This window comes from Dermacentor andersoni, chromosome 4, assembly GCF_023375885.2.
Source record: "Dermacentor andersoni chromosome 4, qqDerAnde1_hic_scaffold, whole genome shotgun sequence".
Lineage (NCBI taxonomy): Eukaryota > Metazoa > Arthropoda > Arachnida > Ixodida > Ixodidae > Dermacentor > Dermacentor andersoni.
Window position 1 is genome coordinate 214,636,976 of NC_092817.1, and position 15,535 is coordinate 214,652,510.

Here is a 15,535-nt window from a genome sequence, read left to right on the forward strand (position 1 = left end):
TGAATTTGCGGCGAAAATAAGTGAAGCTAAACACTTCGCAAATTAGTGCAAAAATGGTTCTAGATTCCGAAAATGTCAGCTTCAAAAAGTCGATTTTTTCGAGATTTCCGGCCTTTTAGGACCCGTGTCCCTCCTTAAGGGGGGACACGGGTCTTGAAACGGCAAAAAATCACAAAAAAGCCGATTTTCGGAAAAGTGCATTTTTGCTACGTTTATATATTTAAGAATCCCTCCTTGAAATCTAGAAGCTAAATCTAATCGGAAAATAATAAAAAATCGCGCTTAAAGGGGCCAGGGGGAACGCAAAATCAGCAAAATTTGGTCAGAAATGTTCAAACTTCGCGCCGTCGCAATTTGCGAACGCGGTGGCCGGTGGCCGCCATCTTGCGCTTGTTTTGAAGCTGTTTTCCTTGTGCGCATTTTGCGGCAGTTCAAAATGGCATATGTTCGGTGCGCGGGAGCGCGATATGCGCCTTGTACGCATCCAACTTCCGATCTTCCGCAGCGATGTGCCGACTGCGTAGACGCTTTTCAGCGGCGGAACTGTGCTGTAGGCTGTCGCCAGTCGAAAATCCGACACACTGAGTCTGCCTGGAGCAGCAAGAGCTAATTAGAAGCTCCGCAGGAGCTTTCTAATAAAAAAACACATGCGTTCAACTTTAAGGCCTGTTTTCTCAGAATGGATTTTTTTCGCTAGTAGTGGTGCTGGGGAAGGCGATATCTCAAGAACCGCTCTTCAGATTTGTGTGCAGTTATTTTTATTCTGTTCCTGAATGACTTTGCCAGCGGGTAACAGGCTTCTTTTTTTTTGAAAGCTGGTGCAGTTAATTTATAATAAGCAATTAATTTTCTATGAATGTGGTCATTACTGGCTACATCAAATTCAAAGTTGTCTTAAAATTTTTTGGAGGGGAAATTAAAGAAAAGGGCTCTTTAGCCCCCTGGGATATCTGTCAAGGGATCATCACGGTGAATTTCTGCTTCCTTTGAGAATACCCGCTTTGCATTGGCACACAGAGCAAGGACACTGAGGATAGTAGTGCACCTGATGGCTGTCTATCACAATGATTTTTAGTCTCTTATTTTTTGTATTAAAAGCAAGTAAACAAGTGAGAAACAAGATCTTGATGCCGAGAGTTTTGGCTGTAAGAGACCTGCTGCTACAAGCAGCCTTTGTTTGCGCATGCTCTTTTGCAGAAGCCTGGTGGCCTGATGTTTCCTGATCGTGCCACTCTCTTCCTGTGTGCCATTGAGGACCGCCAGTACAAGGATGAGAAGATCAATTGTGAGTGTGTCTCTTAAGACTGCTGTGCTTGTTTGTGGCATGCACAGTTAAACTACCCTATTTACACAATTGTAAGTCGACCACTTCTTCTAAATTTGAAAATCTGAAGTGGGGGGGTCGACTTACAATCGAAACCAAAACATGGTACCGCCTAAAAAGTGGCAAGGGGCATGGGTTTGCGGACAGTGAGGGTGCACTTTTTTTGTCAGTTCCTCTCCCAGTACTGAGCTTATTCATAACTGAGCTTATTCATGCGAACAAGACTACGACGGACTAGTTCACACTGTTCCCATTGTGAATGTATACCAACTCGCCCAACTTTCTACTTTAATTCTGAGCTTATTGCGTGACATCAGGTGTGATGAGCGACTACTGGCAACTGGCACAGGGTTGAATGCCTCCGAGCTTGCAGGCATTTCTTGTCGTATAGTGAGGAACAGGCTGGCGTGGACAGCTAGCGGGAATTACTAAATTTTCCAAGTTAAGCTGGCGCGTCAGGTGGCCATGTTTGCGGCGTGAAATTCAAACCGTTATAGGGTAACTAAACGTTATCATATCAAAAAAAGTACTCCTATCCCTGTGTGCACTATGCTTTCTAGTTTCAAGACATGTGCCAACAGTGACCCTCTAAAAAGTAGTTTTTCTGTTAATGTACCTACAAACAATGGCTAAATTTATTTTTTCGAAAATAACATGCAGAAATACAGTAGTCGATGGATTTTTTGGACTCCACAAATTCGGACTTGATGGATATTCCGGACTTCATAAATGCACTGTTAGGGTTCCCATAGTGCTAATGCATTTTCGTGACCAATTTTTGGACGAATTTAGGCTCCAAAGTTTCATTTTCTAGATTAAATCGCCCATTCCAAGCCATGCTACCCAATTGTGGGTGGGGGCTGCCATGTTGGATATTCCGCTGGCTTGGCCAGGGTCAGCTTCCAGTAGCCTGCTGTATAGCCTCCAAGATTGGGAGGCGCCCGTTTCGATAGAGAGAGAGAGGGAGAGGCGCTATGAGCGATTAAATTTCCTGCCGCCGCTAGGTGCACTGTAGCGCGCTGGTGTGCCAGTGAGGTCTGCTGGGCAAGCAAGCGTAGGCATGCTTGCAAAGTCGAAGGGTCGAAGCAAAGTCGAAGGGTGGGTCTAATATCAATCTGCAGAAAACTAAAGTAATGTTTAACAGTCTCGGAAGGGAGCAGCAGTTTACAATAGGTAGTGAAGCACTGGAAGTGGTAAGGGAATACATCTACTTAGGACAGGTAGTGACTGCTGATCCAGATCATGAGACTGAAATAATCAGAAGAATAAGAATGGGCTGGGGTGCGTTTGGCAGGCATTCTGAGATCATGAACAGCAGGTTGCCATTATCCCTCAAGAGAAAAGTTTATAACAGCTGTGTCTTACCAGTACTCACGTACGGGGCAGAAACCTGGAGGATTACAAAAAGAGTTCTACTTAATTTGAAGACGACGCAACGAGCTATGGAAAGAAGAATGATAGGTGTAACGTTAAGGGATAAGAAAAGGGCAGATTGGGTGAGGGAACAAACGTGAGTTAATGATATCTTAGTTGAAATCAAGAAAAAGAAATGGGCATGGGCAGGACACGTAATAAGGAGGGAAGATAACCGATGGTCATTAAGAGTTACGGAATGGATTCCAAGGGAAGGAAAGCGTAGCAGAGGGTGGCAGAAAGTTAGGTGGATGGATGAGATTAAGAAGTTTGCAGGGACAAAATGGCCACGATTAGTACATGATCGGGGTAGTTGGAGAAGTATGGGAGAGGCCTTTGCCCTGCAGTGGGCATAACCAGGCTGTTGTTGATGATGATGATGATTACTGTATAGCACTGAGTAATGTTTCTTTTTTCTCATTTTTCTCAAAACATGGTTTTTGGACACTGCTTATTTGCTGCATCAGTATCTTTGGATCCAGGACAGCTACAGCTATTATTTTTTCTTTGCAGCGTGAAGCTGAATATGTTGGAAAAGTAATGCTGAGAGCAGATGTTTAATTTTCTATTCCAAAATTTTTTTTTATTTGCATTTACATTTGCTCTTACTATTGATACTGTGAACACAGAACTTCAATGGGCTGTAAGATGACAAATAGTTGTTCAATTCCTAATCTGTTTCCAGCATTGCGATCCTTATGCATTGCAGTATCCGTCTATATGTTTACAACTTTCCCTTTAGCAGTTAAATTTTAATTGTTCCAGCAAACAATAGAAGGTAATTACTAATTATCTCGGCAACTATGTATATGCATAATATAATTGGATATTTAGAATCAGCAAAAAAAAAAAACGGAATCGGCATATGCAATTTCACCAAATTTGATCAAGAAATAACATACCGTATTTACTCGCATAATGATCGCACTTTTTTGTCAGAAAAATTGACGCAAATTCAGGGGTGCGATCATTACGCGGGTTAAATTTCCCGCGAGAAATAAACATTTTTTTTCGTCCCGCGTTTGCTGCGGGATGCGGGTGCGGGACACCAAAACAAAAATGGCGGCCGGTGGAGCAAGCCGAACGCGCCGAACGCGATCTTTTTTTTTCTTCTCGTGAGTACATTACGTGCATTGAAACAGTTTCTTCCGTATCAGTGATAAATAATATCGTTAATATCGGCAAGTTTGCGGCAATAACGTAGACATGGCCGGCGTGCTGCGGAAACTGCGGCATCTGTCTTCACTACTATCCTAACACGGCACGTTTCCGCTAAGGGTAGGCAAATATCTTAGCTGTGTTAAAAGCGTCGGCGTATGAATAGGGTACCGTTTTAACGTATCAGTGTAAACGTGGCTACTATCATTGCCGCGCGCGATTTGTTGCGTGCTCACGAGTGCAGATGAAAAGAATCGAAAGGCGCCTTTTTTGTTTTTGTTGACCACAACCATTATAAAGCCTACCCATAATAAAGGCAAGTTTGGTTGTACGTCTTTTTGCCATGGAAGTGCGGAAAGTGATGAAAGTAATGAAATGAGGCATCTACTTAAGAATGTTTGGTGCGTGCAGACGAGTCGTTCGTGTAGCATTCGACAGATGGTAAGCGCGATCATTATTAGCTAGACTTGGCACACGACATATCGCTGCGGCAAGTTCAGGGTGCGATCATTACATGGGAAATAAAAAAAATCGAATTGTGACGACAAAATTCAGGGGTGCGATCATTATGTGAGTAAATACGGTAGGCTAGCTCTACAACCCATGTCCCCCTTTAATAGGGGAGGGGGACATAGGCCTTCGAGCCATTCCTTAATAAATACATGTTGTCATCATCAAGGGGGTACACGGCAATTGAAATGGTCAAATTGTCAAAATTTTCGATATTGTGATTTATTTTCTTTTAAGATCCACAGACATTTATTTACCTCACAGTGAAATATTATAACAAAATATGTGGTAGAAATCAAGAAAACAGCTATTTCGTAGAGTGCTGTCATAAAAAATTGCTGAAAAATTGGGCTTCGGAAGGCCCCGTCGCACTGCGGATCGCCTGGCTATTTGGCGACACCATCACCAGCACCACCATCTTGGTATCATTGTAAAGAGGAGAGATTGGAGCTAAAGATAGCTGGACCAACGCATTTCTCCACCGAAAAATAAACCAGCAAACGCAAGCGAAAAAAAAGGCAAACGTGGCAATGCGATTGGGCGTAGCAGTCACGTGAGGCACATGGCACACTCCATATTGGCTGTTGTAGATTTGAATTGCTGACGAACCTCTCTCGCTCGCATTTTCGCAGTAGCAAGCTGTCCGTTCCTATCAACGTGATTGACGATCATGGCATCTTACGCACGTTTTCTTCGATGAGCCCCAAAGGAATGAAGTTCCGAACGGCCCACATGACTACGGAAGACTATGAAAGGTGTAGAAAAGGAGAAAAACTACTCGTAGAAGCGGATGCCGCCGAGCTTGTTGACGAGGCACGACACGTCAGTGACTGGGAAAGTGCTCCCGCGTGCGCTGCTGACGACACGACCACAGAACACCTACGTGTCCACGAGTGATAATGGAGCGAGCGACGGTGACGGCGCATCTATGAGCGACGCCAAAGGCGCGACCGCAAGCGATGGTGACGTTACGTCCGCTTGTGGTCGTGACAGCAATGCGACATCGGCGGAGCAGAAGTTCTCGCGTCAAACATTCAACTGCGAATTTCAGTTCCAACTCCACTAATAAAGAGGTTGCGCCACGAGAGACACCAGCGGGCATTTTGAGTGCGCTGTCACCTGCCTCTGCACAACGGATGGATGCACAATGACCCAAAAGGCAACTAAGGTGTACGAAACTACTGCAAGAACACAAAAAACTACATCAATGTAAAGCAAATGTGCCCCCACAGGCAAAGGACTACATCGCAAGCGAGTTTCAGGGGCTCAAAATAAACATTTAAATGTTTACAACAAATGATACTTTGAGCTTTGTTTTCTCAGCTTTCATTTTTTGTGCAGTTGCTTTGTCATCCCAGTGCCATTTTACAACGAATGAAGACAAAATAATTCTGTCTTTCGCACTTGGATCCTGAAACGTTGATGAGTGCAATAAAGCTGTACATTTTTATTGCGCCTCATAAAAGAATTTATAATGGGTGTTTGCAAAAGTTGTTCGTAAGACAATATGCGTAGGAAAGCTGAAAAAATATTTTTATGCTCATTTTGGCATTTAAAAATTACACCAATAGTGCTTTATTGCACAGAATGGGCCTTAGTGAACATGCAGATGTGAAAATCTTGGCGAACTTATGTGTAATTCATTAAGTAATTTGCGGATGATCATTAGAGGCTGTCAATTGCTGTAACTCGAAAACTATAATAGATAGCCCAAAAATAATTTGAGTTATGATATTGCTATGGAATAGTATTTCCAGTGATAAAGAGGCGAGCTGTAAGAAGAAGACGACGACGAGGATTGGAGGCTAGCGCATGCTGTTGCCTCTAGGCCAAGTGCGGCGTATTACGTTATAAATATACTTGTACATAGCTTTTCATCTGCGTCTTATGTAACATATCTGGTGAAGGTGGACGTTCACTATACCACGTCACGGAGCTTCGCAGTGGACGGTACGTCGAGCCTTCCTTCATGGCTCCCGGCGATGACAACTCGACTCGGCCGCCTCCTACACCTGCTGCCACTTCGACGACCTACATCACTCTCCCTGCTCCTCGTGATCCTGGCGTATTCTCGGGCAAAAATGGGGAAGGTGTTGAGGACTGGATCAGCCTGTACAAACACGTCAGCCGCAATAACCGGTGGGACCCTACTATCATGCTCGCCAACGTAGTCTTTTACCTCAGTGGCACACCTCGAGTTTGGTTTCGGACGCACGAAGATGAGCTCGCCAGTTGGGATTCGCTCAAGCAAAAGCTCCGAGACTTGTTCGGCAACGCCTATGCTTGCCAACTTGCCATGCAGAAGGCGCTTTCCGGCCGTGTGCAGACGTCAACAGAGCCCTATGTTGCGTACATTCAGGACTACTTGGCTCTGTGCCGCAAAGTTGACTCGCGCATGACTGAGTCAGACAAGGTATCCCACATCCTCAAAGGCATTGCCAATGACGCCTTCAACTTGCTCGTATTCAACGTCACGACGGTGGATGCAGATATAGAAGAGAGTCGCCGCCTGGAACACGCTAAAAGCCGACGTATCGACCAGCAGTTTGCCTGTTTGCCCAACACCCCAGCGACATCTTCCTGTGCCGATGCTCCTCGTCCCAACAACACTGGCGATATTACCAGGATTGTCCGGCGTGAGATCGAGGCTGCCTATCCGGCTGCCTTCGACTCAAGCCCCTCCAACGCACCTGCAGTCATGGTTTCCCTGACCCCGGCAGTTGTCTGCCAGGAGTTCGAAAACATGGGTCTTCACACCATCTGCTTGACCCATCGCCCTGATAACCGCCCGGCTTCTTCGATTCCGCCCCGACCCCTATCTTCGTACCCACCACGTTTCCGTGACCCATCTGAATGGCGCACTGCTGACGACAAGCCCATTTGTTTTCACTGCCATCGAATCGGGCACATTTCTCGGCACCGTCACAGTCGCTGGACTTCCCCGACCCGGTCTGCTTATACTGCCTACTCGCCCCTCAGGTGGCCCTTCTCGTCCCTATGCCACACGCTCCGATAATGCCCCCACTGATTCTCCTATTCTTGTTCACCTTTGCCCCAACGACGACAATCTCGCTCTCCCCAGCCTCGTCGCTCCTTTTCGCAGACTCCCTTCGGACGCCGCTCCCAGCCGGAAAACTAGATGATGCAGCGCCTCGAGGTGACGCTGCATTGCTCCCTACGCCGCCAAATCCTCTACTGACGTTGCCCACTCATCTGAACCTTCTTGACGTGCAAGTTGACGGTGTTTCTGTATCTGCTCTTATAGACACTGGGGCGCATTTGTCGGTAATGAGCGCTGACCTTCGTAACCGCCTGAAGAAAATAATCACGCCCGCCACAACGCCTGTTGTCCGTGTCGCCGATGGCAGAACAGCCCCCGTAATTGGTATGTGTACCGCTCGTGTCTCCTTCGCAGATCGCTCCGCAATCGTGCTATTCAATCTTCGCCCATTGTCCCCACGACATCATCCTCGGCTTAGACTTCCTCTCTGCACATTCTGCTCTCATCGATTGTTCCGCTGGTACTCTCCGCCTTGACCTGCCTCTTCTGGATTCCGCTGAACCACAACTCAGTCGCCTCAATTCCGTCGACTTCGTTCGCTTGCCACCTTCATCGCTGACTTACGTTGACTTAGTGTCATCCCCACCAGTGCCCGACGGTAACTATATCATGGCTCCTGTACAAAATGTCCTACTTACACACGGGATCGCAGTAACTCATACCGTTTTATCTATTACTGCGAATTGTCTACCTGCCAGTGGCCAATGTTCGCTTGACGACACGAGTGCTGCGACGCGGTATGTCTCTGGTCCAGCTTTGCTCATTCGAGAATTGCTCAATAGCATCTATTGCAGTAGACGACAATTCAGCCGATCCTCCTCTACCATCGCAGTCGGCAACTTGTACCATCACCGACTTACAGAAAATGATTGCGCCTGACATGCCGTCTGAGCATGCTCGTGAGCTCTACCGCGTTCTGTTTTCCTACCACAATATTTTTTACCTTAACCATCGTCCCTTGGCCCAAACTACAGCTGTTAAACATCGCATTAATACCGGCGATGCCCCTCCTATTCATCGCCGCCCGTATCGAGTGTCACCGGCTGAACGTCATGTTATTCACGCAGAAGTTCACAAAATGCTTGCCAAGAACATCATAGAACTGTCATGTAGTCCATGGGCATCACCTGTTGTACTGGTAAAAAAGGATGGCTCATGGTGCTTTTGCGTGGATTATTGGCACTTTAACAGGGTTACTGTGTATCCCCTACCTCGGATTGATGACACCCTTGACTGCCTCCACGGTGCTCGCTACTTGTCCTCTATTGACCTTCGCTCCAGCTACTGGCAGATTGCCGTGGACAATCTCTACCGCGAGAAGACTGCTTTTGTAACACCCGACGGTCTTTATCAATTCAAAGTGATGCCGTTCAGTCTATGTAACACTCCTGCCACTTTTGAACGCACGATGGACTCCCTTCACGGTTTCAAATGGTCCACGTGCCTGTGCTACTTGGACGACATTATAGTATTCTCCCCTACATTCGCTATGCACCTCGAGCGCCTCTCGGCAGTCCTGGACGTTTTTTGTCGAGCCGGTCTGCAACTCAACGCATCGAAGTACCAATTTGACCGTCGCCAGAGTACCGTCCTTGGGCATCTCGTTGACGCGAACGGAGTGCAACCGGACCCAGGCAAGATCCATGCTGTTACGCACTTCCCTGTTCCGAAGTGTGTCAAGGATTTGCACAGCTTCATCGGCCTTCGTACTTCCACCGTATCGTGCAAAATTTTGCGGCCATAGCACGACCACTAACCGAGCTTTGAAAAAAGACGCCTGTTGTATTTAGTTTCGTTATTAATTTGAGTTCTTTATTCCCCAGGGGGCACGTCTGTTCATCGTTATACAGTCGAACCCGGCTATATCGAACTCGCCAAAAAACGCCTATCAGTTCGATATAGAGCATAATTCGATATAAGCCTGCTAAATAATTGGATGTCATAAAAGCACATACCTATCAAAAAATCACTTTATTGATGAAACTAGCTTAGTTTCGCACGAAATAGTCCTGCATTTTCTTCTGCTTGGGCAATTTCGCTGCGTGCCAGGCACGCACTTTTCCACTTTGTTTAAGGAGTCGGAGCAGCTGAGGCCGCAACATTCCGCATTCGCGCAGAAGCACCGGACTAGTGCGAGCGCACCAATCACTTCGGAGGATGTGGGCCAAAGACGGTCGTTGCTTTCCTCGTTGTGCCCATTTTCACTTGTGCTCGGCACGATGTCAGCAATGTAGTCTTCGTTTCCGGGCTCTCCCGTGGTCGCGACACCATCATTTGCACTCACAAACTCGTCCACCGTTGATTCGTCAACAGCTTCCGGAAATTGTGACAGCTCGCTCCAAACTTCGGCAACAACGGCAACGTCGCATTAATCAGAATTTACAGTCATCACCGAGCACGCGGAAGTCGGTACGGCTGAAGCTATTTTGGATGAACCACTCGTACACGGTCGTGTGTACGCGTCGGGCGCCACGGGCGTAACTACGGGCACTGGGTCGCGAGTTAGGCCGCTTTAGCCCTAATTTCCCCCTTCAAGATCGTGCCGAGAGTGCACCTCGGAATCTTGTACGTTGCGGGGACATCCGACTTGTCACCGCGTTCGACCCGATTTATGATTTCGAGCTCCACGACGAAAGGCGAATTCTGCCGCTTCATCACGGCAACACTGCGGGAGAAGGCGCACACAATGAATCAGATAAGCCGCGAGACAACTCGCACTTTCGCTGCTTTCGCCATCTTGCACGACGAGGGCACAAGAGCCTCTGATTGGCTGTCTGAGCAAGCGCTGCGGGCGGGCGGGCCAGGATCATTTTTTGTAGGGGGGTGTCGGCGGCTCCGAGGTAGCGCGGTCACGTAGGGAGAGCGGTTGGATGGAGCCGCGCCGCCGGGTTTTCCCGTCACTGCGAGGGAAAGCCAACTTCCGGAGGCACTTTCCGCCGCTTGACGTTCGATATATCGGGAGTCGCTACTAGTTTTGTTCGATGTAAGCGTAATTTTTGCTATATATACTCATTGTAACTATACCGTGTCCAGAAATTGTTCGATATATGGAATAATTCGATGTAAACGGGTTCGATATAGTCGGGTTCGACTGTATATATATATATATATATATATATATATATATATATATATGGTTGTATATGTTGAATAAACGGCTTTGTACTTCGGGACGGCTGGAGCCTGACTTCCACCTTCCCTCAATATCACATTGGCGACGAGGATGTCATGAACTTACCCCCAGCCCCGCTGCGCCGTCCGTATCCGCCCACCATGAGCTTCACCGGGCTTGCTCCACCACCGTTTTTCCTTCCGACGCCCGGCCGTCCGTCATTGCCATGGGAGCAGTGGGACAGTGGGAGCAGATGTTCAGCATGTACTCGCTGGCATCTGGAGCCGCTGCATTCAAGCCAGAGCGACGCAAGGCCATTCTTTTGCATTCTTTGTGGGCGGAGGGCCAGCGTATTTATCAGACGCTACAGGCCGGGACAAGCGCCGCAGCACCAGCAACGCCAAGTGCTGCAGCACTCGCCGATGACAAGTCTGTCGTGGCACCTTCTGACGAATACGACTCTGCACTCGCCGCATTACAGAACTAGTTTTCGATGTCGCACAACGTTATCATAGAGCGTCATCGCTTTCACAGCCGCTTCGGTTTGTACCATTGATGGTCACATAATGTGTTGCAAGTGTGAGAGCATTTGCGAAAATTAAAGCACCCCGCAGTCGTCACATTGGCTGAACAAGCTGCGCACTGTACTCGTGCATCGCGTGCATAGTCGGGTGAGGCTGTAGGGGGGATCAACAGCGCTATGCGTCGTCACACTGCCCACCATGGTTGGCGCACGCCTGCCGATCAGCCATGGTCTTCAGAAGACAATGGATGAAAATCCAGGGTGTCTACCAACCGCGAAAACCAAGAATTCTCAGGGATTTTGAGTAGTCTGGAAAAACTCGGGGAAAACTCGGGGAATTTGTGCCTCTATCAGGGAAAATTAGCTGTAGATTTATTGAAAGGGTCGAAAGTTGCGGTAATGCTGGTTCGAGTAACAGACAGGAATCGTAATGAATCATTGATGCCCTTTCGTCGGCTGGAAAAATTGCCAGTGTACAGTCAACGACCGGCTTTCTGAATTGCCGATAATTTGGACGGCTTCGCGGCATCACCACATACCCCAGAGAGTCTATGTACCAGAACGTCTGAAATCTCGAATGCAAGAACTCTTCGCCATCCGATTTTCCGGATGCTGTGCCGTGACCGCAGGTCCAAAACGACATTAATCAAAGCCACCACCCCTGCCATTTTGATTACCTCGCCGCCTCGAACCGGCGCTCGCACGCAGATCCGCTGGCAGCCGTAGCCACCACTGTGGCAACGCTAGGCCTAGCTACTTCAACGTTCGCTATGAAGCTTCTTGCCGTTGGGTGCCGCATTTTTTTATTGAAAGAATTCGCTGCTGTCAGCAATGGCATGTGCTCCGTCATTGTGGTCCTCGCGATTGGCTTAGAAGCTTGAAAAGCACAGTGCTTTGCATAATGCCAGTTTCCGAAAGTCAGCTTCGCTTCTGTACAGAAATGTTACTTGGTGAAGCCTATGCAAAAGTATTGCAGTGAAGCATAACAAGCGTGGGAAGGGCTCTAGGCACTGGACGCAGTATGTATTCCGTAATTATACACGTGTGCATCTGGTATTTCCTGTCACAGTACGAGCACCACTATTCCTAATACATGCACCGACAGGCCTTCAGGCCGATGTGCCTGTGGCGGTTTGAGCCCTTGAGAGCACTAAATGACATGCATTTATTTTTTCCAACTTACCGATTTTTCGGACGTTTTTACAGCCCCAGGCAACTGACCAAGACGCTTCAAATGGTCCGTGGGGCGAACGAGGGGTGAAAGAAGGAAAGAACCTACACATTGAGGACAGGACAGGACAACTGTCCTGTGCTCTCCTGTGTCCTTTCACTCCGTCTTCGTCTTGTTCGAACTGTTCCCATTATGAATGCAGGTGTCCCTCATCCAAACCAAAATAAAATCTTTAAAGCAGTGAAACACTGAGGCATCGTGCGCGAGCTGAAGGCATGTCAGGACATTTGAGGTTGACTGACAAGCTGTTGAGAGAGAATCTCAATTGTGACAAAGTTCGGGCCTCATACCACTGAGCTTGTTATCAGTTGATAGAAATAGCTCATATTCGAAAATATTTGCTTCTGTATGTATCCTTTTTCGTATTTGGGGATGTCCGACTCGGTTTGCACTTTTTGAAGACATTTTATTTGCTGTGCATTTTACTGACCCCTCCTTTCTATTCTCTTCTTGAATAACATGAACACTACTCCTTAGTATTCACGCTGAATCAAGTTGTCTTCTGAAATTTTTTTTCATGTGCTTATAGAGAGTGACAGCATCGGGCGACGTGGTTTCAGTCCATCATCATCATCGTCATCAGCCTGGTTACGCCCATTGCAGGGTAAAGGCCTCTCCCATATTTCTCCAACTACCCCGTCATGTACTAATTGTGGCCATGTTGTCCCTGCAAACGTCTTAATCTCATCCGCCCACCTAACTTTCTGCCGCCCCCCGCTACGCTTCCCTTCCCTTGGGATTCAGTCCATAACCCTTAATGACCATCGGTTATCTTCCCACCGCATTACATGTCCTGCCCATGCCCATTTCTTTTTCTTGATTTCAACTAAGATGTCATTAACTCGGGTTTGTTCCCTCACCCAATCTGCTCTTTTCTTATCCCTTAACGTTACACCTATCATTTTTCTCTCCATAGCTCGTTGCGTCGTCCTCAATTTGAGTAGAACCCTTTTCGTAAGCCTCCAGGTTTCTGCCCCGTAGGTGAGTACTGGTAAAACACAGCTATTATACACTTTTCTCTTCAGGGATAATGGCAACCTGCTGTTCATGATCTGAGAATGCCTGCCAAACGCACCCCAGCCCATTCTTATTCTTCTGATTATTTCCGTCTCATGATCCGGATCCGTCGTCACTACCTGTCCTAAGTAGATGTATTCCTTTAACAATTCCAGTGCCTCACTACCTATCGTAAACTGCTGTTCTCTTCCGAGACTGTTAAACATTACTTTAGTTTTCTGCAGATTAATTTTTAGACCCACCCTTCTGCTTTGCCTCTCCAGGTCAGTGAGCATGCATTGCAATTGGTCCCCTGAGTTACTAAGCAAGGCAATATCATCAGCGAATCGCAAGTTACTAAGGTATTCTCCATTAACTTTGATCCCCAATTCTTCCCAATCCAGGTCTCTGAATACCTCCTGTAAACATGCTGTGAATAACATATAAGAGATCGTATCTCCCTGTCTGACGCCTTTCTTTATTTGGATTTTGTTGCTTTCTTTATGGAGGACTATGGTGGCTGTCCATCTCAACATAAAACATAGTTCTGCTTCACTCACGGAATTTCGCAAGGGCACTCGGGGAAAACCTGGAAAACTCTGGGAATTTGGAAATGTCAACTTGGTAGGCACCCTGTGGGTCTAAAAATTAATCTGCAGAAATCTAAAGTAATGCTTAAGTCTCGGAAGAGAACAGCAGTTTACAATAGGTAGTGAGGAAATGGAAGTGGTAAGGGAATACATCTGCTTAGGGCAGGTAGTGACTGCGGATCTGGATCATGAGACTGAAATAATCGGAAAAATAAGAATGGGCTGGAGTTCGTTTGGAAGGCATTCTCAGATCATGAACAGCAGGTTGCCATTATCCCTCAAAAGAAAAGTGTATAAAAGCTGTGTCTTACCAGTGCTCACCTACGGGGCAGAAACCTGGAGGCTTACGAAAAGGGTTCTACTTAAACTGTGGACGACGCAACGAGCTATGGAAAGAAGAATGATAGGTGTAACGTTAAGGGATAAGAAAAGAGCAGATTGGGTGAGGGAACAAACGCGAGTTAATGATATCTTCGTTGAAATCAATAAAAAGAAATGGGCATGGACAGGCCATCTAATGAGGAGGGAAGATAACCGATGGTCATTAAGGGTTATGGACTGGATTCCAAGACACGGGAAGCGTATCTAGGGGCAGCAGGAAGTTAGGTGGGCAGATGAGATTAAGGAGTTTGCAGAGACAACAGGGCCACAATTAGCACATGATCGTGGTAGTTGAAGAAGTACGGGAGAGGCCTTTGCTCTGCAATGGGCGTAGCCAGGATGATGATGATGACGATGATGATGATGATGATGAAAGTCTTTCTAAGCTTTGTAGCACTGCCTGCTATGTGTAAAATGGGGTAGTATTCACTGTAGTATTGCATTTCATGCCTTGTTTGTGCTGCTGCACACCAAAAGATTCAAATTCGTCTTATTTGGCACTTGCTAAATCATTATCTTGCATCGCTCAATGCCAGGTATGTATTAACAAAGTTGCACTAGGGGTAGTGATTTAGTGCTCATTGTACAGAACGGAGATGTGCTCACTGGCACCTCTTGGCATCTCAACATTCTGTGGTGCATGAGGTGGGTTTGCTGGGACTTGAATTGTCTGCAATGTGGGCAACACAAGAGGCAATGGTGAGCAAAGTCCTGTAGGCCTCACTAGGAGGTGGCCGGATGGCGCGACAATGCTGCCATAGTTGGCATAATAGTCACCAATTAGGCGGAGGTAGCTGAGGAGAGGAAGCCACCTTGACCAAGGTTTATGACAGCTGGCTAACCATGGTGCCAATGGTCCCTGGGAGATGCGACTGCCTGGGACGGGTGTGCTAGCTTGTTCTATGCAGGCTGCACCAAGCTAGAAGTTGACTTCCCCTGTGTTGTTGTGTGCGCAGGGTGGGACAGCGTGTATGGCTTCAACATGAGCTGCATCCGCAAGGTGGCCATCTCAGAGCCACTGGTCGATGTGGTGGACCCTAAGCAGGTGGTGACCAACGCCTGCCTGCTCAAGGAGGTCGACCTGTACACTGTGCGTGTTGAGGATCTCTCCTTCACTTCGCCATTTCACCTGCAAGTGCGCCGGGACGACTACATCCAGGCCTTTGTCACCTTCTTCAATGTTGAGTTCACCAAGTGCCACAAGCGCACGGGATTCTCCACAGGTACTGTGCGCTG

At 47.3% G+C, this 15,535-nt stretch overlaps 1 protein-coding gene across 2 annotated transcripts in view; it reads left to right on the forward strand.

Annotated features, from left to right (window-relative positions):
• Positions 1 to 15,535, forward strand: part of LOC126538464 (protein arginine N-methyltransferase 1-like) — an 87,981-nt gene that overhangs the window by 51,066 nt on the left and 21,380 nt on the right. For both annotated transcript variants that reach the window (XM_050185307.3, XM_050185309.3), the window contains 2 exons: positions 1,198 to 1,285; positions 15,256 to 15,522. In XM_050185307.3, coding sequence (XP_050041264.2) covers positions 1,198 to 1,285; positions 15,256 to 15,522 — 355 coding nt within the window. The remainder of the gene's footprint in view (positions 1 to 1,197; positions 1,286 to 15,255; positions 15,523 to 15,535) is intronic.